We start from the raw sequence: 24,221 nt of genomic DNA on the forward strand, positions 1-24,221 counted from the left end.
ACACTTCTAGTCGGATTCAACGTTCGATCCAGAATATTTTTATTCTCGAAACGAAATTTAAGGCTATTGACCAAAACCCGACTCCCTACTCGTTGTTCGGATTCTAGTCAGTACCGGCTCGCTTAAATCTTAAATATAACATAACTTGAGTTCTAAATGTCCGTTTGGATTGATTCCAGCGGCCACGAGTTTGTTTTTAATTGTATTATCATATCTCACAGATTCATATTCTGATCATTTATAACATTTGACCTGTAGTGGACAACTCGCTTATTCCATAGCTCGTTTAATCACATTTATTAATCACTTATCATTGATCTAAGGTGAGTTTGATCATTTCCTTTTTTATACACTATTTTCAAATGTTTTTGGGACATATGCGTACTTACTCATATTTTCTATCCTATATATATATACACAAAATCGCAAACATAATCATTTTGTGAATATCAATTGAATGCTATTTGCTAATTGCTACATGTTTAATTGTTTACTTGACAACATTTGGAGATTCTCATTAGTATGATCATACGACCGTCTTAGTAACCGGAACCCGATTCGCTTGTGATGGTTGGGTAAAAGTTAGTTATTATTATATATTAATTAGTTATATTTAGGTTAATAAATGAATGAACATTGGAACTTCAAGCATTGCTATGTGTTTTCAGGACATTGGAAATTAAGGAGCTTAAACGAGCTAATTCAGAGCCATCCAGATGAAGATTAAGCAAGCCTCGAGAAGATGGAAGGATTGGGAAACATATATTGAGGGTTAAGAAGGATTCGGGAAAGGATTGGATGAAAAACCTAAAGTCAAAGTGAAAACTGAACAAGATGGGTTACCAGGAAAGTGTCTTTTAGTAAAACGGGCATATCTCGGCCTAGAAAATGAGTTACGGAATCCATAATATATGAATTTCATTTTTCTCAACGAGAGGAATCTGAATTTGAAGTCAGTTGCATATTGGCATATCGCGAAGATGCAGCACATGCAACTTCGTGATACACGAAGATGCTCAATGTCGGCAAAAATTAGGGTTTTTCATTATGTAAACGATTTTTCGACCCTTTTCGGCATATATTGACTTCCAGAGGCAGAAGAGGTGTTCTAGGGCGAATTTCAGCCATCCCGAAGCATTCGGTTTGTCCTACGATCGTATGTTCATCAAGATAAGTGCTTTAACGATTATGTCGATGTCCGGCTAGTCGTGTGTGTTCGTTCTAGCCTAAGGTTTTGTGTAATATACTGTTATGATCAGATTCTTGTGCTTCATGAATATAGCTTGATTGATTTTATAGGAATTTGTCTTGCTTAGTTGATTGTTTGTTGATTACAGTTTGTGTTAGCGATTATTGATTTGTGTAACGTTTGTTTGGTTGTTCATCAACATTTAGGGTTTAAGCTCTTGTGTCATTGAACTAGAATCATCAAACCTTATCATTGAGTTAGTTGTCCTAGACATAGATTTGACAATTGTGGAGTCCGGGTTCATTTGTGTCAACAATTCGGTTAGGGTATCGTTTGTCATCATAAATCAAACCATAGGACTAGCAATTATTACAAAACCAAAGGCTAGAGAATCTGTGATTGACGTATGGAACACATAACCCGAATCTAGAATGAATACTTTTAATTAATATTGTTTACAAATCGTTTTTAAGTAATTGTTAGTTTTAATCTTTTTTTAAAAACCACTTGACATCGTCTGTCAGCCTTAGTTTAATAATTAATTTAGTAATATTAAATTAGCACTTTCCTTGAGTTCCTGTGGAGACGACCTTACTTACCCGTACTAGTTATAGGTATTTAAGTCTTTAATTAATTGTTTTTGAGTAGACCGCGACAACCAACGTCAAAATGGCGCCGTAGCCCAGTTTTAAAATTGTCAAAGTAAATTTTAACCCCGTCCCTATTTTAGTTGTCATAGTTTTAAACATTGAGGACAATGTTTGCCTTAAGTGTAGGGATGGGGGAGAAATTGAAAATATAAAAGTTTTTAATGTTCCTTGAATTAATATTTTTGCACAATAATGGGAAATGATCGGAAAATCGGGGGTTATTTTTCAAAATTATTATATAATAAGAGATAAATAAAATGGGAGCACACGTAATTTGAGATGTATTGGTAGGCTCAGCTTTGAGAATTAAAGGATAATTTGGTTGTTGACTTAATTGAACTTTAAATGCTTGATTTTTAGTGAGAAACGCCTTCAGGGTTTTGTTTGTTTAGCCAAGCCTGTGTAAGGACTGGAATGAAAGATTAGGCCATACTCAAGCCTTACTATTAGATTTGATCACCAAAAGTATATTTTAATATGAATAGTCTATAGTACAATGGTTGGATAGGCTTAACATTAGAGTATGCTAAATGGCTTGTGATATAAACATAAATGAAAAAACTGCTAGTTAAGTGGCTAACACTTCATAGGCGTATGGTTTTATGGTCTTAAATCCTGTATTGATGGGATGCCATGGGGAACGGAGACCATGGGTCGGTATGCGGTTTATCATCTGGTATGCATAAATCCTAAGTGGATTTATTCATATTAAAAAAGCTTAAAAAGAGCAAACCCGCAGTTTATCTGCCAATTTATAAGTCAATAAACATGATCACAAAAAGTGCTTTAAAAGTAAAAATTCACTACTGACTTGATCATCCACGCTGTTAGTCATATGGGGTCCCAGTGCTCGCGTCTCATTACCATTAAGAAACGGACCACATGGGACACGTCATATGTAAGCCTTATAGATGAATTCGTGCCTACTCACGTATGGTGATGGACTTCGGGGTATTGTTTGATAATGGGGGTATGTCATGTAGTGGGTGCTATTTACTAGTTGGTTACCTAATTGCACCTTAATCGTATCTAATGGCCATTTTGGTAGACTTTAATATTTAAGTTTGGGTTTTGGTTTCGATAAAATATCCAAGATTGTCTTAGCTATTACATATGGGCTTGAAAAATTGTACAAATGTGCAAAATTTTGATCGTCTAGTCTTAAGGTTTAAGTCAAGTTGGGGTGGTCTGTTAGGTAAAACTATAATGAAGCATGGTAAGACGGCTTCAGGGCTTTGAGGTGTGGGTTCCATTTTAATGATATAAATTAATAAAACCGTCGCACCTTATTTTTCCCGGTAAGTATTAAGGCGTGGGTCGCAATCGTGGTTTTTTGTGTTCTTTGTGCTTAATTAAGATAATCTATGAAGTATTTTGTAAAGATAATCCCTGATTCTGATTCCATTGCAAAGTCTTTTTTGGAATGAAAAAGGATAAGTGTGGGGATGTGATGGTTGGGTAAAAGTTAGTTATTATTATATATTAATTAGTTATATTTAGGTTAATAAACGAATGAACATTGGAACTTCAAGCATTGTTATGTGTTTTTAGGACATTGGAAGTTAAGGAGCTTAAACGAGCTAATTCAGAGCCATCCAAATGAAGATTAAGCAAGCCTCGAGAAGATGGAAGGATTGGGAAACATATATTGAGGGTTAAGAAGGATTCGGGAAAGGATTGGATGAAAAACCTGAAGTCAACGTGAAAACTGAACAAGATGGGTTACCAGGAAAGTGTCTTTTAGTAAAACGGGCATATCTCGGCCTAGAAAATGAGTTACGGAATTCATAATATATGAATTTCATGTTTCTCAACAAGAGGAATCTGAATTTGAAGTCAGTTGCATATTGGCATATCGCGAAGATGCAGAACATGCAACTTCGCGATACGCGAAGATGCTCAATGTCGGCAAAAATTAGGGTTTTTCACTATATAAACGATTTTTCGACCCTTTTCGGCATATATCGACTTCCAGAGGCAGAAGAGGTGTTCTAGGCGACTTTCAGCCATCCCTAAGCTTCCGGTTTGTCCTACGATCGTATGTTCATCAAGATAAGTGCTTTAACGATTATGTCGATGTCCAGCTAGTCATGTGTGTTCATTCTAGGCTAAGGTTTTGTGTAATATACTGTTATGATCAGATTCTTGTGCTTTATGAATATAGCTTGATTGATTTTATATGAATTTGTCTTGCTTAGTTGATTGTTTGGTTGATTAAAGTTTGTGTTTGCGATTATTGATCTGTGTAACGTTTGTTTGGTTGTTCATCAACATTTAGGGTTTAAGCTCTTGTGTCATTGAACTAGAATCATCAAACCTTATCATTGAGTTAGTTGTCCTAGACATAGATTTGGCAATTGTGAAGTCCGGGTTCATTTGTGTCAACAATTCGGTTAGGGTATCGTTTGTCATCATAAATCAAACCATAGGACTAACAATTATTACAAAACCAAAGACTAGAGAATATGTGATTGACGTATGGAACACATAACCCGAACCTAGAATGAATACTTTTAATTAATATTGTTTACAAATCGTTTTTAAGTAATTGTTAGTTTTAATCTTTTTTCTAAAAACCGCTTGACATCGTCTGTCCGCCTTAGTTTAATAATTAATTTAGTAATATTAAATTAGCACTTTCCTTGAGTTCCTGTGGAGACGACCTTACTTATCCGTAGTAGTTATAGGTATTTAAGTATTTAATTAATTGTTTTTGAGTAGACCGCGACGACCTACGTCAGCTTGGCAAAGGTAAACCGACTATTTTAGTCATTGTAATCAATGCCCGATACGCATGGCAATGATTCATTGGCAAACTAGCGCGATTTGGTTATATACATGTTTTGTTATGATTTGATTGATTATTATCACATGGTTGATTTGCGTATTTATCACTTATCGTTTATCAATTATCTATTTATATATATTATTATTTGTTGTGTCAAAATTGGTGATCATCTCACTCAACATGTGTTGTTGACAAACTCCATTTTCTACGCATATGCAGGTTGCTTGTATTTGAAGATTGAAGTTTGGACATGTAGACAAGACCTTATGATATAATCAAGGTAATCGTTATTTGAGCTCATATTTGTGTATTTGAATTGTTTTGTTATATTTGGATATTGTGTGTATTATTTGAATGAAATAATTAATTAGATATTGTTATTTATATATATGATAGTATCTTCGAGCTGTGATCAATCAGATCACGCTCCGACATTTCCGCCTTAGGTTGGGGTGTGACATTTGACATGACTTCGCCAATACATATGATAAGGAAGTTGTACGTCTTATAGAGTGTCCGCATCATGTATGTTGCAATCTAAGAGAATGAGCAACGGGGAATGGCAAAATCGGTGGATTTTGAGCCATGCCTTCTCTCCTCTTTCTCTCTCTCTTCTCTTTTTGATCTATTTACAAACGATGCTCTAAAAGCTCTTCTATAAGGTCTTTTAAGGCCAGGCCAGTCAATGGTTTAAATAAAATTCAAATGTTACTTTCGTGATTTGATTTTAAAGTTAATTAATTAATTTATTATTATTAGTTTTTATTTCCATTCCATGATATTATTATTACATGGCCTAGTTTAAAGTGAACAGGTTGGGTCATAGGCTGTAAGATGAATTGCCGTCTGGTTATACTCTTTTGTCCTGTTGGTTCAGTAGTCCAAGTTTATATGGAGCCTATCACATGGAATATTCCTACCTATCAATAATGCTTTCTTTCTTTCGCCTCTCCCTCTCATCATCAAATTCCAATCCATGGTCACTTCCAAATAGATAAAAATCAACTAGAGAACTTCTATCAACTTTAGTTTTGTAACTTCATAAAAAGAAACAATCTAGACCCGTATTCAAATTAGTTTAATGGTTAAAACTGATTTTGTGTCACAAACCCCGACCCTATATCTCGGGAGGGGAGCCGTGAACGCAAATAGTAGTATCAGTGTTTATTAAAATATTTGACAGCGGAAAATTCATTAAAACCGTAGTTAAAAAAATTTATCAGAGTGTAAAACACCCTAATTTTTGTTTTATAAACCGGGATAAAATCCACATTTATGTGTACTAAGGTTTGTAGGGAAACACTAATTTACAAAGCATGTTTCTTTATTCTGATAATGAGCCACTTATTTAAGTTGAAAAATGTGACATTTGAGCCAAAACGAGGTACACCTCAGCTCGTATTTACCGTTTAAGTAAATAAACGCCTTTTGCGTAACAAACGAACGATTAACCGAACGGGTCGGGTTATGACCCAGATATCTCGGGGGGCCATTTATAAGATATATACGATCTATATAAGCTAAAATATTAGAAATATGGCCTTAGTTTAATAGCAAACAAGTTAAACGAAAACATGCTCGTTTAACTACCCGCTATAGATTTAAACGCGAAAGATAGTTACAAACCAAGCATTGTATCATCCGTTAAGCCGAAAAAGACTTACCAAACACTTATTTGAAATGTTTTAGGCGATCCGTGAAAATATTTTTGATTTTTACAAACATATAGTATGTTTTTATAATTTCACACAAAACTAGCCGAAAAACACTCGTTTTCGCGTTGTTTAACGCACCCGATAAGTTTTTCGCGTCAAAAACCGAACCCGAACTAAATTTGGACCGGGATTTTCGTATTTGGGCTTGAGAAATCAGAAACTTGGGCCAAAATGGGCCCAAAGGGGGCCCATGATGGTCCGATCGCAGCCGCCACCCCCTTGTTTATTCTTTCATATTTAAACTAGGTTCAAGCCATTTTTAACATCATTTCTTGGAAAACTCTGGACACCACTTCTGTTTCAGCCAGAAAACTTCCAAAACCCTAAGGTAAGAGCTTAAATAAGTAGCTTTGGAACTTGTTTAAACTTGTTTAATACCATAAAAACATGTCTTGGTTACTAAAAATCATTCCTAGCCGTGTAAAAATCCTAAAAATGGTCCATAAACATGTTTTGATCATACACATGGTAAGGAACCTGTTTTGATAATTTTTTGGCCATAAACACGGATTAAAGGGTTGAAACGACGTTTTTACGGTTCAAAAGTTCGTTTTTGTGCACTAGCCGAAACCCTAACTTAAGGGCTGTTATGTTGATGAAATATTGCTTGGTTTGTGATATAGGACTTGTACCTAGCTTGATTAGAAGCACAAGAACCTGAAAACTTGATTAAAAGGTCGGAAACGAGCCAAACCCGCTAAGGTAATGCCGAAACACTCGCTTACGGGCTATTTAGGTTAAGGTTATGATGTGCATATTGTTAGGACTTGAAATTTTGCAGGAAAATCAGGGACCATGTCAATAAGTCCCTGTTCAAAGTTGGTAATTTTTCGACCATCCGAGAATATTTGGCGAATTTATTACCGAATTGGGACGTTTATTTGGGAAAAATGGCTAAAGTACTTCAAAAATTATGAAATTTTTCTGGGAACTCATATTTGATATATTTTGATCACATATGAATTTTGGGATCATTTTGAGAAGTTTAAAGGTGTTTTGTTTATTTGCGTTCGTGTGAATTTTTACAGCCGAATTTGGGCCGAAAAGAATATTGCATGAGCTTTTTACATTCTGGAATTGATATAGGTTATTTTGGGACATGATTTGAGTATTCAGGAATTTTTGGTGAATTTTTGGAAATTGTTTGGGGTAAACGGACGATTTTCAGGCGAAATATAGCTGAAAAAATGAATTTTTATAAATTAATAAATCAGTAAATAAATTCCAGAAATATTTTTATAAAAATATACATATTTTAATTGATAAGTGGTCAAATTTTCATAGTTTAATGATTAACGGTTAATTAATTATGCTAATCTGAATATTAAACAAATTCAGTTTTTACAACAACCGGCAAGTTCGCGACTAGTGAATCCGCGGGAGTATCAAAACACCAAGAGTGATCAAAAATGATATTTTTGGACTAATTAAGTAAAAACGAACTTTTCTATGAGAAACCTGGACAATCCGGGTGGATTGTGCGCGTTTCTTCTCAAATCAAACTGAATAAACGGAAACGGGCCCCGTGGCTAATCCGGGACCCCAATATGTGATCTTTCTTTATAACTTAATCATTTTGTTAACCAATACATTTACCCAAGCTTATTTTCCCATAACTGTTTTCTGAACGCGTAAACGAGCAACTTTGCCCATCTGGGAAAACGGGAGTATGAGCCAAGTTCGATTTTAAGTATTAGACATTGAACAACATCACAACCTAAGCCTATTGCCACTTTCTAGGCGTTCCAGCTACACCCAGATTAGTTATACAGCCCATTTTAGTATTGAGATTATAATAATATTAAAATATTAATATTATTATAATATTGATTATAGGAACTACTGATAGCGGACTGAACAAACCACGAGTTGATACAATACGAAATATCTACAAAACCGTGAGTTTCATGATCCCCACTTTTAAACTGTTTTACGAACTTTTGGGGTGAAAAGCATGTTAGATTACATATACATACCTGAAAACATGTACTGATGTGAATTATCTAAGTGCTAACACACGAAAGTCCCCACAATCACAGTGATTAACTTCGAGCCGGTGGCTTGTGAATAGTACTATTGGTTTGACAAACCCAAACGGAATCGGCCTGGTTGCCGTGTCACATAGCGCCGTTTGCACATGACCATATTTAAACAAACAGGCTATGTGGTGTTAGACATAGCTGCCGGGGCATGTAGTGGGCGGAAGGGGAGCCACAGTGGTTGATTGAGCGTGGGAAATGGAGGCACGCAGCACGAATAGTCCAGGCTTCACTGTAGCTTAGCATAATTACATCACATACATCATTTACATACATACATACTTGTTTCATGATTACAAGTGTTGACTTGTGAATACTCATTACTGATTTCTTGAAACTCGTGAAACTCACCAACTCTAGTAGTTGACCCGTCTTAAACTGCTTTTCAGGTGTACCTAAATTGGAATGATTTGGTGACCTGTTACTTGCCTGAAGTGTGTGGTTGATGCTACGTGAATAGAAGCAAGGGCGATAGTAGTAAGAGTGTATAATTAACGAACTAGTTTTGTTTGTATCGCCTAGACTGTTAAACAATGATAGAACAAGGAAATGTAATATATTGTAAATTGGTTTGTAATGTTTCTTTATAAACAATGTGTTGATATCAGAGGTGTCTGTTACATTCCCGTTTTATGCTTCCACATTGTGCTAGTCGGGGTGTGACAAAAAACCCGCAGACATCATTCCTTTATCTTTAACAAGTCAATTGAAACATATTTAAAAAAATATTTGATCAGCAAGAAATACTGGTAATACATTCATTTGTAAATGACACATTTTTACAGTTACATCATTAAGATATTTTTACACATGTCTGCTTACAAATTACTGAAAGGTACTTCTCACTCGACCGTATCAGTGACTATGGTCATATTATATTATTGGTTAACACTTATCCAACAAGTAATGTGTAATAGTTCATTAGGAAAGCCTTGTATACAAAATCCCACAATACCAGTATTAACCATCCCGTAAGTCTACAAACACTTAATCACTGTAATGTAATTAAAATTTTTGAAAGCATTGGATTATCTACCATGACAGTATTGGAAAACTTGTTGTCTCACACAAATATAAGTTGTACAAAAACTCGAATGTCTCACCTTGCTAGCTAGTTTACTGTTTATTAGCTTTCTGGTATTAAGCACCTAGTGTAGTACATATATATTAGTATAAATCGAAAAGTTTTAACGATAATCACGAGATTAAAAACTTTACACGATGGCACAAAGTCTCACCTTGTCAAGGCCGAGATTTGGATTCGTGTACTAAAGTCTCGATCAATCGAACAAGGTATTGTTGTAGCTACTCAAGGTATTATACCAACACTTATACTATAAAGAAAGTGTGAGAGAACAAATGGAAATGAGCGAAGAATGAAAGCTAGATCACCTCCCTTTTATAGTTGATTTTTTTAGATCTGTTGCGTATCATGACGGCCTTAACATAAGGTCATCGCGTAGCACGACGACCATATAGGTCTACTGAGTTAGCTCTAGATATGCCACGTGTCACGGCTGAGTAGCCTCCACGCTGCGTATAGCAATGGGTCATCAAAATGTTCGTCGCGTAGCGTGATGAATACCAAAATTTTCCGGATATCTATAACTCTTCGCATATCACCACGAGGTCTATCTCCATCCATCGCCTAGTGTAATGGGAATAAAAATTTTGTTTTCCACCAAAAATACTAAGGGGGCTCTCAAGCAGCTCGCTGCGATGCAAGCATTCGTCATCAAAGAGCCACATTGCGCCCATCACACTTCGCTTGTTCCCCTGCGCGTTGGGTGCTACGCACCCTCGCTAAGGCCATTGAGTTTTATGTGAGCTATATTCCTTACAAAGAGCTTACAAGTTTTCTTTCTAACAACGTGGGAAAAGTTCTCTTTTCTTATTTATACCCATGTGGATAACTCCATTTTCTTCTTTCACCGATTTGGGACAAACCCATATTCTTATTTCTTCAAAGTGGGATATTCCTATTTTTTATATCATATTTTCCATAATATATTTTAGAATTATTTTTAGTTTTTTATATTTCTAAATTGTTAAATTTGAACCGAAATTTTTAAGATGCTACATTTTGTGACACTTTGTAATTAGTTGAAAGTTACTGAAGAAATGGTAAAAAATAGTCTTGACTTTTTTTTTAAGTGCCAATTCATCAAATTTTAAACTCAAGTAACATTTATGTGCTTCAACATTTCAATATACCATAAAATTGAGTATTTTTTCTCTTTAATGTTTAATGAAATTCGGCATATAATATATATATATATACATAATTTATTTTTTTTTTAAATTTAAATGAGTTTTTTTTTTTTCAAATCTTACGTATTATGCGAACATTGTCACGCATACCATTTTACATGCGGTGATAATCTCATTTAAACAATGTTGCTATATGGCTAAAAATTTTACTTATGATTTTATCGAGGGAGATTCCATCGGTAGCATTTTAATATCCCGTTGGCATATGGATTGTTCATCACTGAATCAGTCGGAAAAGACTAGCTAGTTTTATTTGGATAATCTTATAAAAGTTGTTGGTGATCCATCGGCATGGTATTCAGTCAATGATCCCTCTGTGGTGTATGTTTGCCACTATCTGTCGCAAGTGAGATTACCCTACGATTGTCCTTAACTGACAGATTTCTGTCGACACCTTTCAACGACAGATGTCAGTGATACTCATTTGTTTTGTAGTGATATAATTGTGATTACCCTTCGTAATGAAACTGATAGGTAGGAGTGTCCTGATTATATTTACTACTAGATGTACTAATTTTCTGTTCTTGTTTCCTGGTCGTTTGGTCAAAACATTTAACATTTTTTATGGATGGGATGGAATAAATTTGTTAGGTCAACATTTAACTTTGTAACCTTACTATGCATGCGCTGCTATTACAGGAAAGTCACCATATGACTTAAATAGTTACATGTTTTCACCAAAATAGTCACATTTCACTTTTGAGTTATAATCGTCATTAAGCTTGGTTTAGTTGACATTCTAGCCTTGGTTATTGGGTAACGACTCTTGTCTTTTAGGAAGAAGATCATGTTACATCCTGACATGGATGTAGAATAATTTCATGCGGTACTTTAGGTCTTTAGGAGTAAGAAGTAAATAGGTTTGAGTCGTTAGTAAAGAAAATAGTTTGTTTTTTTCATATTACTGTATTTTTTTCTTCATTTTTTCTTTTTACAAAAGATGCATGATGCATCTATATGTACGTGTATGCATTGATTTTGTTATCAATCCAATCTTTAATATAATTTAATTTAAGCATTTGTCAATTTATAAACACAAGGCAATCTACTCTATGGTATTAATATCTTCGGTAAATTAGGTACTAAATATCCAAAGAACTTGAAAACATAATTCTACTAATCATGTTTCCCTCATACTATTTTCAAAAATGAGAAATGTGGTTGATGACTCGTAGAAAAGTCAGGAAATTAGCCTCGTTTAATAATATATACCCTTAAGTAGGGCTGCTCACGAGCCAAGCCGAACCGAGCGAATCCTTGTTCGTTGCTTGGCTCGTTTACAAACGAACTGAATCGAACAGCTGAAATTCGAACTGAGCGAAAAACGAAACGAGCCAAAATTGAACCAGGCATTTTTTGATCGAACATCAAGCGATTTTGAGTATTTTTTTATATCTTTTTCACTTTAAAATTTTCAATAAGAAACAAGTTTAAAGGCTGTAAATAATATATTTTGTAAACAATTAAATTAGTAGTTTTTAGATAAACGTATAATAGGTTGTAATTTTTTAGGAGAAATAAGTTTGAAATGAGATATAATGAACATGTAAACAAACTTTTAGTATTCTAAAAACTTGAATCAAATTAATAAAACTATAAAATTGACGGAATAGGAAAAATTTGAAAGGGTTTAAAAATTGAATACTTATATTGATGTGTGTTGTCTATATATTTATATATTTGTTCATATATAAAATAAATTAAAGATATTCAAGCCGACTGAACCGAGCAGACATTGCTCATTGCTTGGCTCGTTTACAAACCGAACCGAGCAGAGCGGCTCGTTTACAACCTAGCGAACAAACGAGCGAGCATTTGCCGAGCGAGCGGTGAGCAAGTTCAAGCATCGAGCGCGGTTTAAACGGCAGTACCCTTAAGTCCTCAACTAAAGGAATAAGTTCCCGATCGACCTAGGTAGGTTTCGCGGACCGACGTATTAACTTTTTTGGACATGTTATCTTAATTGGGAACTTTATGATGTTTGGCCTTTATTTGGTTGTAGCTGGGGACTACTTAATAGGGTCCCTATGTGTACTAGCTTTATACAACATATGGCTATGAAGAGGGAGATTTCGGGCATCTATTCATTGCAGGATTTAGGTCATCAATGGTTTGAACTCTAAGCAATCATTACACCATTTGCTTTGCTTTTTTCTTTTTGAACAACAAACACTCCTAGTCACGGGACTCGAATACATGACTACCCTGAGGTAACCGTTAGGGAAAACCTCCATGACTCATTACACCATTGTTACCTTTTGAAACTCTTTAATAGAAGATAACAACTTAGGGACCGTGAGTTTGTTGTGGGTCAGGCTGTGTTGAAGGTCGAATTGGACAAAGTTACGAGAAAGCCTGTTTAAAGAATCAACATGTGTTTCTCCCTTTGACTTTTGATACATCTGGGTTTCTGGCCTCGGAGGCTGTGAATTTTCTAAGCAGGGTTCGACGAGTTGTACATGGTACTTTTTCGGCTCCTAAGTCCTAACGTCTCGTTTTTAGTATGATTGATTTTGCTATTCAAAAGGGAGTTGTGGCGTAGCTTGTTGCGCGTTTGTCTGCCACTTTATTGTAATCGCTTTTAGTTTTAAGAGGCATTTACATATATCCCCTTACTAAGATTGTTTATTACATATTTACCCAGCCTTTAAAATTAATTACATATATCCCATTCTTAAACTATATGTATTACATATATTCCCATTTCATTAAAATTAACTTAATAAATGACAATTTTACCCTTATCTTTACTAAAGTTGTTTTTTTTACATATTTCCCCATTTTAAAACTTATATATATTACATATTTATATCCGTTTAATTAAAATTAATTTATTCATGATCAATCTACCATGTTTCTTTTGTCATGTATATGTTGAACCTAAAGTAACGAGCAATGACGCTAAAATGATCAAGCATGCCTCCTTGTCGACCGATGATTAAAGTGTTAAACTTCATTTCAAACCGATAATCGAAGTTACATCTCCAGATATAAAAACGTAATTGCCAAAGTTTTAAACACTAACAATATAAAAAAAATCAATTCCTCCACTTTGATTAATTACTTCCATGATCTTTTCTTTCTCTTTTACTTGTAATCTCTTATCGTCGTCTTTTGCTTGTTAAATCTTCCTCTTTTCATCCTCTTTTACTTTTCGTCTCTTTCCGTCCTCTTTGCTTAATAACTAAAGTCTTCGCTGCAACTTTCAAAGTAGTAGGAGGTTGGCCAAGCTTCAACTTTCACATGAGACGTACATTATCTAGGCAATTGCGTTTGGTTCTGGCCATGGTGCACAACTGCACATCAGCTTCCTTTTGTACTAAATTCATGTGGTCACATTATCTTATATTTGAATTAATTAGCAATACCTATATATACCAACACAAACAATTATGTATTCATATAATGGTAAACACTATAAACCTCAATATGCTCAATCAGTTAAGTTACTGCAAACATATATTGAGTTTTCATATGCTAACTAGTCATATACCAGGAGTGAGTAATTGATCATAATTATCCATGTAAATATCAAAAAGAAAAACGATGATCATACTAACTTGTCATAGGGATTTATTCCTTTTTTTTGCTGTGAATTTCATAGGTCAAAGCTTGGATTCAAGATAGTCCATCTCTTCCTGTGTAGCCATTCGTTCCTCTTCCTCATCTTCTTCATATTCACCACCTTCCTCTCATCATTTTCATAATCTTTATATTGATATAAATCATATTTCTGCCATTGTATTATATTTATATATCTTCAATCTTCAAAGGTTTCCTAGCCCACAGTTAGATCAAACATATAGAGAAGTATGGAACAGTAACCGGAGAAGAATCAAACACCAAGGAGGCTGTCATTCTCGTTTGGGTTAATGAAGTTCAGGCGGAACGGATGGTTTTTCTAGAGTTTGGATGTAGGTGTTGTAATAGAAGTAATTAGATATTATAAGAGGAAATATATGTAATTTAAATATTTAAGGAGGGGATATACGTAAAAATCCCTATTATTAATATATTAGTTTAGAAGAAGTTGTATGATAACCAGCGTTGTGTAAGAAGTTAAAGAGTACTAGAGGCTATAATATTTCAAGTTAATGCTAACTAAGCCATCTTATATTAGTTCCTAAAATCTCATGTCTAGAATTCTAGATTATTTACACTTAGGGTGTGTTCGTTTCACAGAATGTAATTGAAATTGGAATTTGCCTAGGATTTGGAATTTGAAAAGAAATTGGATTTGGAATCTGAACATTCCAATAGGAATTGGAATTTGAAGGAAGTGAAATCCAATTCCATTCTTGATGTGTTCGTTTGACAAATGAATTGGAATCAAGTTTTTTTTTTTAACGAGGATAACGGTGGAAACATTTTAGCTTTTTTGTTTTTTATTTATATTTTTTGTTATGATTTTTTTATTATTTTTTTAAATTTATTTAGGGGTTTTCTATTAAGATAAAAAACCCCTCAAAATAATATTCAAAAATAATAATAAAAAATTCATCACTTAAAATATAAATCGAAAACAAAAAAGATAAAAAAAACCAAAATATTTTATTCGTTGTTCTCGTTAAAAAAAACCACTTGAGAAAAGATTCCAACGAATTCACTTGAGAAATCCTCCACATTTCGGAAGGATTTAGAATCTCTTCCTTCATTTAAAGGAATTTGAAGGAATTGAATTCTAATTCCAATTCCAATTCCAATTTCTTGACAACCGAACGCATCAAAAGAAAATTAAGATTCCAATTCTAACGAAACGAACACGCCATGCTATGAGATTTTATTTACAATTCCTTTGAAATCCCACGAATTCTGTGAAATGAACGCGGCCATAGTTTTTATTTTTTAGCCCAGTATAACCAGTTTATATTTCTTCTATTTTGAAAGCAGCCCAATTACTCCTTGTGAAAGACGGCCGACCCAAAAGGACTATTGATCGACTTATTTGCAACTATTTGTTGTTCATAATAAGGTCATATATATATTATAATCAAAGCCTATCGTCTCAGCAACCTATATCCGATATTGGTAAATTAATATAAGCACTCTATTTACCAGTGTGTAGTAGTGTTTAATCATCAAATAAGAAAACTGGCCTAATTAATTGCATACCATGTATAAGAAATTAGGATCTATGTGCACATCGTTTGATATCAATATTTTTTATTCTATAAATGCATCACAAGTTCCACATTATTACAGTTTTATTATATGTAATATGCTGAGTTCTCGATCAATTATTTAGAACAGTAATGCAGTTTCCGTCAGGTCGTTGATCAAACATAGAAAAACTTTCGAACTATAAATCTCGAGCATTCTAAGAGAGGCGCAGACCGATAAGCAAGTCAGTATTCACTTCCGTAATGTTTTCGTTGCGTGCGACCACCTTTGTAAACTGTAGGGACGAAATACCAATAAAAACTATCATTCCTTTTTCTTTCTTTGTAATGAAAAAGATATTAGATCAATCAATCAATCAATCAATCATACCCAGTAAAATCCCACCGACAGCAAAGCTATAGGTAGGGTCTGGGGAGGGTGGGATGTAGGCACACCGTACCTCTATCCAAAGGAATAAAGAGGTGGCTTCCAGAGAGACCCTCGGCTCTAAGTACATGTGTATGAAGCAAAATAAAGGAAATCAAAGTTTAACAGTTATATAAAAACTACTACTAATTATAATAATATTAATAATAATAAGGTCACAGTTTAACAGCAATATAAAAGCTAATAATAATAATAATAATAATAATAATAATATATGTAAGGGAAATACCATTATGGTATGTGACCTAAATAAGTTAAGTCTAAGCCCTTAGTTAGTCAATTCTCTCTAAAAATCCTTAACTTTAATTCTACTTCTCCACGAATTCCTATCCTCAACCATGTCCTCGGAGAGGTTTAGGTCTATCAAATCATGCCTAATCCTCTCATCCCAAGTCAATTTAGGTCGTCCTCTACCCCTTCTCCCCTCTATAGTAATGTTTTCTACAAGAATATATATGATTTGACTAGGTTTTCATTGTATTTATAATTGCATCCCTATATATATTGATGATTAATAATTAATAATACACAATAAGCCACACATTTTTCATTATTTCTAAATCGATAGCCATGCACTGAAGTACCATGAAATTGTTGGTAATTCCGATCTGTGAATATTGAAGAACATAGGCGGATCTACAATGGAAGCAGGGGTATCCTAGGATACCCTCAACTTTCTTCGTGAAGTATAAAACCAGTGCAATTCTTTTTTCTCTCTGTTTTATGTATTCGGATACCTCTAATTAGCAAATAGAATTCCCCCAAGTCAAAATAATTTTTTTGGGACACCCCTAAATATTTATTCTAGATTCGCCTAAATATAAATGAAGAACATAAGTTGACAAGTTGGTTTAGTTTTCCAATTGTAATATGACTAATATGATAATGTCTTGATCACCAGGTTATAGTTACATAGATCTATAAATATAGTGCTTCAATTCGCTAGAGGCTTTGGAAGTGTGATCATGTAAAAAAATATTGTAACGAGCTTTTGTGTTAGTTTTTTCATGAAATAATAACGTGTTTATCGATCATGTGCCTTGAGAAAATCTTGATTGGTTGTCGACAATATTCCTCCCTCGTTTATGTGATGGCATTACGAATATATTCTCCCTAATATATTTATCGCTATAAAAGGCAACGAAAATATCTTTGGCTATTACAGATAAGAAGTACCTTTTGGCCTAAACTTGTTTTCTCTTGCCACAATCTGGCATTTTCTTCCAAGTGACATCTTTCCTGAACATGAAAATGGTGTAAAATGAAGGATATATTGATTTCTAGAGAGCTAGCACAATGCAAACCTTTGCTTTTAGGTTTTCAACTTGTGCTTTAAATAAAGAAGCCTGAAATCAACCAAACAAACGACGATAATGGAACCGAATTAAACTTATTGAGGGAACCTTAATGAACATATTATACACACCTTTTTTGCCCGAACGAATCTTAATGCATGTTCCAGCTTACTGCCTAACTCGCTTATTTCATCCAATGAACATGATACTAAGTCTTGTCCTAGAAAATTCCTAATCATGACAACCAATTTTAATATGATCAAAAGGCCCTATAAAATGAGTAAAGTGAGCATAAAGATTAAAAAAAAAACGATAAAACTGATGGCGAAGAAAGTAATATTAAATCAGGAACCGTTTTGAAGCTTCAAGTTGCTGTATATCCTGTTGAATTCTGGCCGCATCTTGCTGCTTCAGTTGCTGCAAAATGATGATTTCTTAAATTTTGAAGTTTTTGAGTGATGATGAAATACAAAGTATATATTAGTTGTGGCTATGTCACTAGAATATTGTGTTTAGAATCTTAACCTGAGTGTGTACTTCAGTTTCCGGATTGCAGGTATCATCCATTTTAACATATTCACGGTACTTCTGTATTATCTTCTGCATGCTGCAATCTCATAATACAAATATGATTGTTACTTCTGGTACAAGCCATCTAACTCTTGAATCAACGCCTCAATTCAATCTTAGAACTATAACTTTTTATTACCATTACAAGTAATGATCAAATTCAATTTTTTTTAAGGAAACCCTAAGATTTTATAAGAAAATACGACGCATTCCTTTTCTTTTTTACAAATCAAGCACCGACCCCGAAGTCTATGAAACCAGAACAACAAATGCAAAAATGATTTGCAAAGATCAGGCACATGTACGGGTCCTGAATTTTAAAACTAGAATAAAGTTCAAATGCATGCAGAAGAATAATTTGAATGGAGAGAATACATAATAATGAAACATGAAGTTGGTGATACTCTCATCAAGATTTTACATATGCTCAATTTGCTACACCTACATCGTTTCAAACTACACGTTTCTCCAAACGTTTGCAAGGCCAAAAATATGACTTATGATATCAAAAGAACGAAACCGTTAAATATATTATATATGGTCAAGAAAATAATTAACGTGGGCGAGAAATCCGGATACGAGATGAGAGCTTCGGTGCACGAGTTTAGCTTCAACAGGGAGGAGATCTTCTAGAATGTTAGGCTATTATTGTGTTAGCTATTAATAGGGCCTTATGTTTGTCATTTATGTGTGTGTGTTTTTTAGTGTGTAAACAACCGCCCAAGGGGAGCTAACCCTGGGTGGGATCGGTTCGTTAAATGCTATGTATCTTTTGAACCAATTACGAGATCGTTTACTCTTTATCTTATCTTTATCTTTACATTATATGTTCGATCGTTTGTTTATTCCACACCTGTCTCAATCTTTTATCAAAAACAAAATCCGTTCGTTTGTCGGTTCCGGTTAGAGACCTACAACGTTTAGCTTGAGGGCATGCTAAATGAGTTTATTACTTATTATATTTATCGCTAAAATTATTGTGTTATCTTTATCATTCTCTTTTTTATTTCTCTCTCTCTCTCTCATTACAAAAATATCTCATTTTCAGTCACTCAACACATAACATATAACTCAACAATATTGTTTCGAATCTTTGAATCTTTCATGGTATTAAAGCAGTAATGCTTCTTTGTTTGATATATTTTTCTTTTTACAAATCAAGCACCAACCCTGAATTTAAAAACCGACACAAAATTTAAACGCAATCAGAAGAATAATCTTAATGAAGTGAATACAAAAGAATGACCCATGAAGGTGATCCTAGTTAGATCAAGATTTTTCATATGCTGCTGCAAACGTCCGACTTGCAGAGAGTCATGTTTAACAGAGTTTATTATTTTATAGATTGTTTATATTTAACCTTGTTTGTTAGTTACTTATTATTCTATCTGAACTACGATAGTTATTGAAGCATTATCTGATTATCACTATCGCTAGTTGGTTAACTTTGTGACTATATTACTCATTCTAATATCTTTGTATATCGTTTTCAGTTAAAACACACAAAAAAATATTATTATACAATATCGTTTTGTTCTTCATTTAAGTTCTTTCATTAGTGTTGTTAGGATTTCTTAGCTGGGATATCTTCCATTCATGACTAAGTAAGGTTGTTCTAATCATGGAAAGATGAATATGAATATGAAGCACAACCTGAGGGGTGCGGGGAGGGCGACCGCCCCCTGTCCAAACACTCCAGTAGACTCGAATTTTTCTTTTTTTCGAAAAAAAAATATTTTTCTTTTCTTTCTTTCTTTTTTTTTTTGAAAAAAATATGCGTTTATAATGTTTAAACCCAGTTCCTAAACTTATTAAGCACATTTTTTTCAAAAAAAAAAAAATTGCCCAACTCAAATCAATTCCAATAAACACATTTAAAAATTTTAATTGTTTAAACCTAACAAAAGATTCTCACTTAGTGCCCAAATTTTTCGCGCTTTCAGCCCAAACCATTTTAATGATTCTTGGAGACGGCCCTGAGACGAAGAGAGGACCGCCGACCCCGAATCACAGATATAAACAAATTTAATATAAAGTTGACATTGTTAATGTATGTTGATATTAAACCCGATGAGTGACACCTTATAATTACTGTTAATAGTAAATAAACTTAAGATTCCGTTTGAAAGCACCAGTGGATTTAATTCTTGAGGTCAAGTACGTCATTGAGATCCTTATTGAGTGCAAAAGGGAATAAAATAAAGTTTATACTGCCAGATTTAATGAGTGCCACTGAGAACAATTCACCAAAAGTTGATACATATCGATATTACTAATAGATCAAGTATGGATGGTACAACTTAATAAATAGCTATTATCATCAACGAATTATCAAGTGAGCATCTGTTGGACGTAATTTCAGACTCTAAGTCACAAGTCGGTGAACTTGAGGGACCAATATTGACAAATCGGTCATAGTTGGTTATGTTTTCTAATTGTATTGTAATATAATTGATAATGTGTTGGCTAGCAAGTTAGGTTAGTCTATAAAGCAAGTAATGATTTGACATTAGAGAATACATGTGAGATGCAACTGAGTTAGAGAGTTCATTTAGAGACACACACGAGATGTAACCGAGTTAGGGTTCATCAAGAGTCAAACAAAGTTAGGGTTTGAGAGTTGTAATCAATTTTTTTAGTTAGATTTTCAGATTATGAACGAGAGCTAGTCATTTACTTCGTGTTTGATTATCGATCCGGGACTTGAACATCAACTTGGGTAAATAAAAAATTTGGTCTTGTTTGTGGGAACTATTTTCCATGGACTATCCCTTGGCAATCCATCCCATCGGTAATACTAAATGTAAGATTAAAGATAAGATTCCTATTGAAGCTTATATGTGTTCGTCTGTTGGAAAGTGTTATAACTGAGGTTCCCTTGATAATCTATGATTCAATAGATAAGATTTTCGCTTCCGTGAGACCACATTGCGACAGGATATTATGTCACTAATATGCAATAATGTATCTTATATATATAGACAAATGATTACTATAAGTCGTAACTAATTATTGACCTCTTTCACACCTATTTATGACAACAAAAGGTGGTTCAATGCATCCGTTCTATACCTATAGGTACAATTGGTCCCTTTTCAATCACATGAATTATATGAACCTCTTTGTTTTTACATACTTGTGGTGTCTCATAATTAAAATTGCGCAAAGGTATCCTCATCTCTGTAAGTGGCAACCTCGTGTGTTAATTGGTCTGATTTCTACATATGCAAAACCTATGTCATACATATTTGCCCGCTTAATTTCCACATCTTCGGGAAGATGTGGTTGATTAAAGATGGGAAAGTTGGACTCGGAATTAAATGTGTTAAAATTGGGTTTGCAAGAGTTCAAATGTGTTGAGATCGAAAATGTGCACGCCATACACATTAGTTTCTTTCAAGATCTATATATGTTTGATCCTTTATTCACAAGTTCTTCTTGTTAGTCTAGATATTTTGTTCATTAATTAAAAATATATAAATGAATAATAATAATAATAATAATAATAATAATAATAATAATAATAATAATGTACACATCTGGAAATATAATTTAGTACACATGGTAATGTGTGGTCCTGTTATTTGCAAATGTTAGTTAATACCAAAATAATTGTATTTATTTGGAAATGCATGTAATTTGTCGACAAAGTAAAGGTTACTTGTATCGAACATAAGAATATTTGTATTTATTTGGGAATGCAATTTAGAACATAATGTAACTTTTTATAGACTATAATAATTCACTAACACATGAAAAGACCCATTAATGTGTCGATCAACATGTGTGGGTCTTTATCACCAATTTTGTTTCTATGATCTAATGTGACTTTTTATAACATAGAATGACTCACCACTAAATGAGGCTTATTAAGGCCCATTAGTGTATATCAATAATCATACACGAGTGTTTAGCATCAAGATGACTTGTTTTGTAGCCTGGTGTGACTTTGTGTAACCTAAAACAACTCACTAACAAATGGCAAGGCTCATTAATTGTTTATCATCACTAAAGGGTCTTTAACATATGACTTAGTATGACCTAATGCGACTTTGTGTAACCTAAAGCAAATCACTAGCATATACAAGGTCGTTAGTGCATTTATCAACATACATATATGGGCCATTAATACCAATATAACTTGTTACTGATTGCTCAATGTGACTATGTGTAATCTAAAGGAACTCGCTAAACCATAAGGCCCATAAAGCTAATTAGTATATCGATCATCATACACGAGTCTTAAACAACAAACTGACTTGTTGACCTAATGTGACTTTGAGTAACCTAAGGGGGTGTTTGGGATTCCTTAATTTAGCTCCTTATTGATTATAACTTATGGGATATAAGTTATAAGATGGGGTTGTTTGGGTTTCCTTATTATGTGACAGGAAATGTTGATAAGTTACACTTTTGTAACTTATGACTTCACCTTATAAGTTATAAGGAGGTGAAAATAAGGAATCCCAAACAGCCCCGATGTTTGGGAAAGTTAGGTTTTGTGAGTGTATAAGGTGTAACTTACAACTTTATAACTTATAACTTACGCCTTAAATAAGTGATAAGGAGGTAAAATAAGGAATCCCAATCACCCCTAAAAGCAACCTATTAACACAAGAAAAGGCCTATTAAGGCTCATTAGTGTACTGATCATACACGGGTCTTTAACACCAAATGACTTGTTAGGACCTAATGTGTCTTTATCTCGGAGAAAGTTTTGGTATCTTATTGCAATGTTCCATGTTCTAGTGTCCGAGAAATGTGAATAGTGAGATTGAAATGAAGAATTGAAATCCTAGTGATTGGAATATACCGAACATAAACAAAACTAATTAAAGAGAGGCAAATTAAATCTTATCAACTTAGAGAGATAGGAAATAAGGCATGATAGAAAATACTAATAATGTTATCTAGAAACCCTAAGTGGTAATTTGTTTTGCTTTTAGCCAACTAAGTTTGAGATAAAATATATATAATCAAAAGGGTTTTAGGATGAATAGATTATACTTCAAGTTCATGAAAATAAACAAGGATGAAGCTCATTAACAACTAGTTATATCACTCAATATATTAAGTTTCAAATATATATATATATATATCCCAAAAAGTAATGGTCAATATGTTGAGTAAAAAAGAAGTCTTAGCAGTAGGAGGTACGAAAGCATAGACTCCACCATCAAATCACAACCTTGGATATTATCCAAAAACTTAACCACAATTCTGTAGCTTTGTTTAAATGGTGCTTGATACAGGCATACCTGCTATATATGTTACACTATTTTTACACAGTATTAGTAGTAGTACTTGTTCATATTTATTTTATTTCTGAATAATCCCATATGTTGAAGTTAGAAAAATAAAAAAATAAAAATATATATTCAAGGATCAGCTTTAAAGACCATTTCCTTGTTACCTTTCTTGGAAGATTTTACAACCAAATGACAGCACACTCATGACCGTTTACTTCATCAATCAAGGGATTCACTTTTATTAGTTTAATTGTATCTTCCATGTTTAGAGATAGAAGTTCATTTGTATATTAGTTTGTTTCTTTATCTCTGTAATAAACAATACAACATCAATTCAAATCCATTCTCTATTCTCAAAATACAAAACAACAGATCTATCATACAACCAATAAAAAAAAGTTATTATATAAACATGTGTGTGTGTATTATATGTGTCTATGATTATATGTAGGTGTGTACATATAGAGATCAGTGAAGGGAGATTGAGAGATGTAAGAGCGTACTTGGAGCTTGCAAATTCATAAAATTTTCCTTTTTCAGAGAAAATAATCAAAGCAACATCAGCATCACAAAGAACTGAAAGCTCTCCAGCCTTCTTCAAAAGTCCATTTCTTCTCTTACTGAAAGTCACTTGCCTGCTTGTTGTGTTCTCTATTCTTTTCAGCTCCACTTTGCCTCTCACCATTCCTGCAAAACATGTAAAAGATGTTAACAAAAATCATAAAAGAATTGTGGAAATTTACCAAGTTTGATCAAGAAAGAAGTCAAAACCTAGAATTAAGTACCACAAAAACCCTAGAATGTAAATCTATAGTGAAGAATTCAACAAGTGAACACTAAAGAGGTAGTTAGAGATGAGATAGAAGAAACATGACTTGGAAGAAATTTATAGTGGAGGATTGAAAGAG

At 33.7% G+C, this 24,221-nt stretch overlaps 1 protein-coding gene across 1 annotated transcript; it reads right to left on the reverse strand.

Moving 5' to 3' along the window:
- Positions 1-15,821: 15,821 nt before the first annotated feature.
- Positions 15,822-23,998, reverse strand: LOC143582321 (MADS-box protein AGL42-like). Its single transcript, XM_077064920.1, has 7 exons — positions 23,817-23,998; positions 18,020-18,101; positions 17,847-17,911; positions 17,626-17,725; positions 17,504-17,545; positions 17,376-17,438; positions 15,822-16,047 (listed from the first exon to the last, which is right to left on the reverse strand). Exons 1-7 carry the CDS (start codon positions 23,996-23,998, stop codon positions 15,970-15,972), a joined length of 612 nt encoding a protein of 203 aa, XP_076921035.1. The 3' UTR covers positions 15,822-15,969.
- Positions 23,999-24,221: the final 223 nt, after the last annotated feature.

This window comes from Bidens hawaiensis, unplaced genomic scaffold (genome assembly GCF_021521415.1).
Source record: "Bidens hawaiensis isolate Kalapana, Puna unplaced genomic scaffold, B.hawaiensis_p1.1 tig00031526_1, whole genome shotgun sequence".
Lineage (NCBI taxonomy): Eukaryota > Viridiplantae > Streptophyta > Magnoliopsida > Asterales > Asteraceae > Bidens > Bidens hawaiensis.

Coding starts and splice junctions, on each gene's coding strand:
- LOC143582321 (XM_077064920.1), bottom strand. CDS start 23,998: ATGGTGAGAGGCAAAGTGGAGCTGAAAAGAATAGAGAACACAACAAGC. Junction 17,912..18,019: donor AAACTGAAGTACACACTCAG/GTTAAGATTCTA, acceptor ATCATTTTGCAG/CAACTGAAGCAGCAAGATGC. Junction 17,546..17,625: donor GATTCGTTCGGGCAAAAAAG/GTGTGTATAATA, acceptor GGTTGATTTCAG/GCTTCTTTATTTAAAGCACA.